This window comes from Nymphaea colorata, chromosome 10, assembly GCF_008831285.2.
Source record: "Nymphaea colorata isolate Beijing-Zhang1983 chromosome 10, ASM883128v2, whole genome shotgun sequence".
Taxonomy (NCBI): domain Eukaryota; kingdom Viridiplantae; phylum Streptophyta; class Magnoliopsida; order Nymphaeales; family Nymphaeaceae; genus Nymphaea; species Nymphaea colorata.
In genome coordinates this window covers 21,708,474-21,709,631 of record NC_045147.1, presented here as the reverse complement: position 1 = coordinate 21,709,631, position 1,158 = coordinate 21,708,474, and the positions used below count along the sequence as shown (strand labels likewise).

The following is a 1,158-nucleotide window of genomic DNA, read 5'->3' as shown; positions in this document are numbered from 1 at the left end:
TTTAGCTACGCTATGCTCCTCGCTGCTGGAAGAAGAAAAGGAGGAATAAGATATTAAGAATTGATAGGTTATTTTCTTATATGGAAAATCTAGCCGGAGTTAAAAAATGTTCGAATGGCTTCTGCCAAAGCAAACGACGAGAAGGGCATTGGATCTATGATGATGTCTGGAATACTATGGTCGGGTCCAGTAGAAAAAAATCCGATAGCATCAATATCCAAACCGGACTTGATGATAAACCAAGGTGGTGCATGTAGGGTCCGAGTCGGAGGAACAGGTCCGGGTAACTAACGAGCTCAACCCGAACCCGATAAGGATGGGGCCGGACCCGCGGACCCACCGGTTGGTCGTGTCGGGTTCACGGTTCGAATCGGATAGCGACGACGCGATTCCCGCATTCATGGTCTACCAGAAGGAGGCATTTGGCGGGAAGTACTTCAACAAATAATTTGTATTTTTCCCAGAGTATCAGCCCAGCTATAAATACCAGTCCAGCCTTGTGTTAGACGAGTGCGAGGGAATGGGATCGATCGACTCCCGATTTCCCTCTCTTTTCCTCCGATCGGGAGGGTTTTCTTTCTGAGTTCGCTAGGGTTTCCGCCATGGCCAATTCCAATAAATCCCGGCCGTTGTCCGACGAGGAGGAGGAGGAAACACCCTTCCCGCGATGGATCCGATGGCGGATCGTCCGAGGGGGAGGAGGAGGAGGAAGCTGCGGTCGCGGAAGAGGAGGACGAGGAGGAGATCGAGGCGGTGGGTAGGACGGCTGGTCCCGGTGAGGAAGAAGACGAGGTGATGGTCAATGAATCGGTCGAGGGCGCGGATGTGCATGGAGATGGAAAGAGGAGCGAGACGGAGGACGACGGGGAGGGAGAAGAGGTGATCATCCGTCTTCGATTTTTTCCCCTTCCGTTTTGTTGCTTCTTCTTTTTTCTTGTATTGTTGCATGCTTTCCATTTTTTTCACGCATCATTTTTTGCGGCTTCACTTCATGCTTTTAATTGGCAGGTGCTTAGGTTGTCTGATATTCGTCTCCTTTTAACAGCTCATGACTTTTATAGTACGTCGTCTACGGATCTTGTTCAGTCTGCAATTTTCACTTTTTTGTTGTCTTGGAGTCACGATCAAAAGAATTTCATGAATTGTAGGTTGTTGTAA

The 1,158-nt window shown here is 49.0% G+C and overlaps 1 protein-coding gene across 1 annotated transcript; it reads left to right on the top strand.

Annotated features, from left to right (window-relative positions):
- The first annotated feature begins 316 nt into the window (after positions 1 to 316).
- Positions 317 to 1,158, top strand: LOC126410458 (uncharacterized). The gene is made up of 3 exons (XM_050080173.1): positions 317 to 432; positions 507 to 879; positions 1,009 to 1,158. The coding sequence occupies exons 1-3, from the start codon at positions 317 to 319 to the stop codon at positions 1,156 to 1,158; spliced, it is 639 nt and encodes a 212-aa protein (XP_049936130.1).

Excerpts from the sequence above, each read along its gene's own strand:
- LOC126410458 (XM_050080173.1), top strand. The coding sequence starts at position 317 with ATGGGGCCGGACCCGCGGACCCACCGGTTGGTCGTGTCGGGTTCACGG. Across the intron at positions 433-506 it reads AAGGAGGCATTTGGCGGGAA|ACGAGTGCGAGGGAATGGGA; the intron begins GTACTTCAACAA and ends GCCTTGTGTTAG. Across the intron at positions 880-1,008 it reads ACGACGGGGAGGGAGAAGAG|GTGCTTAGGTTGTCTGATAT; the intron begins GTGATCATCCGT and ends TTTAATTGGCAG.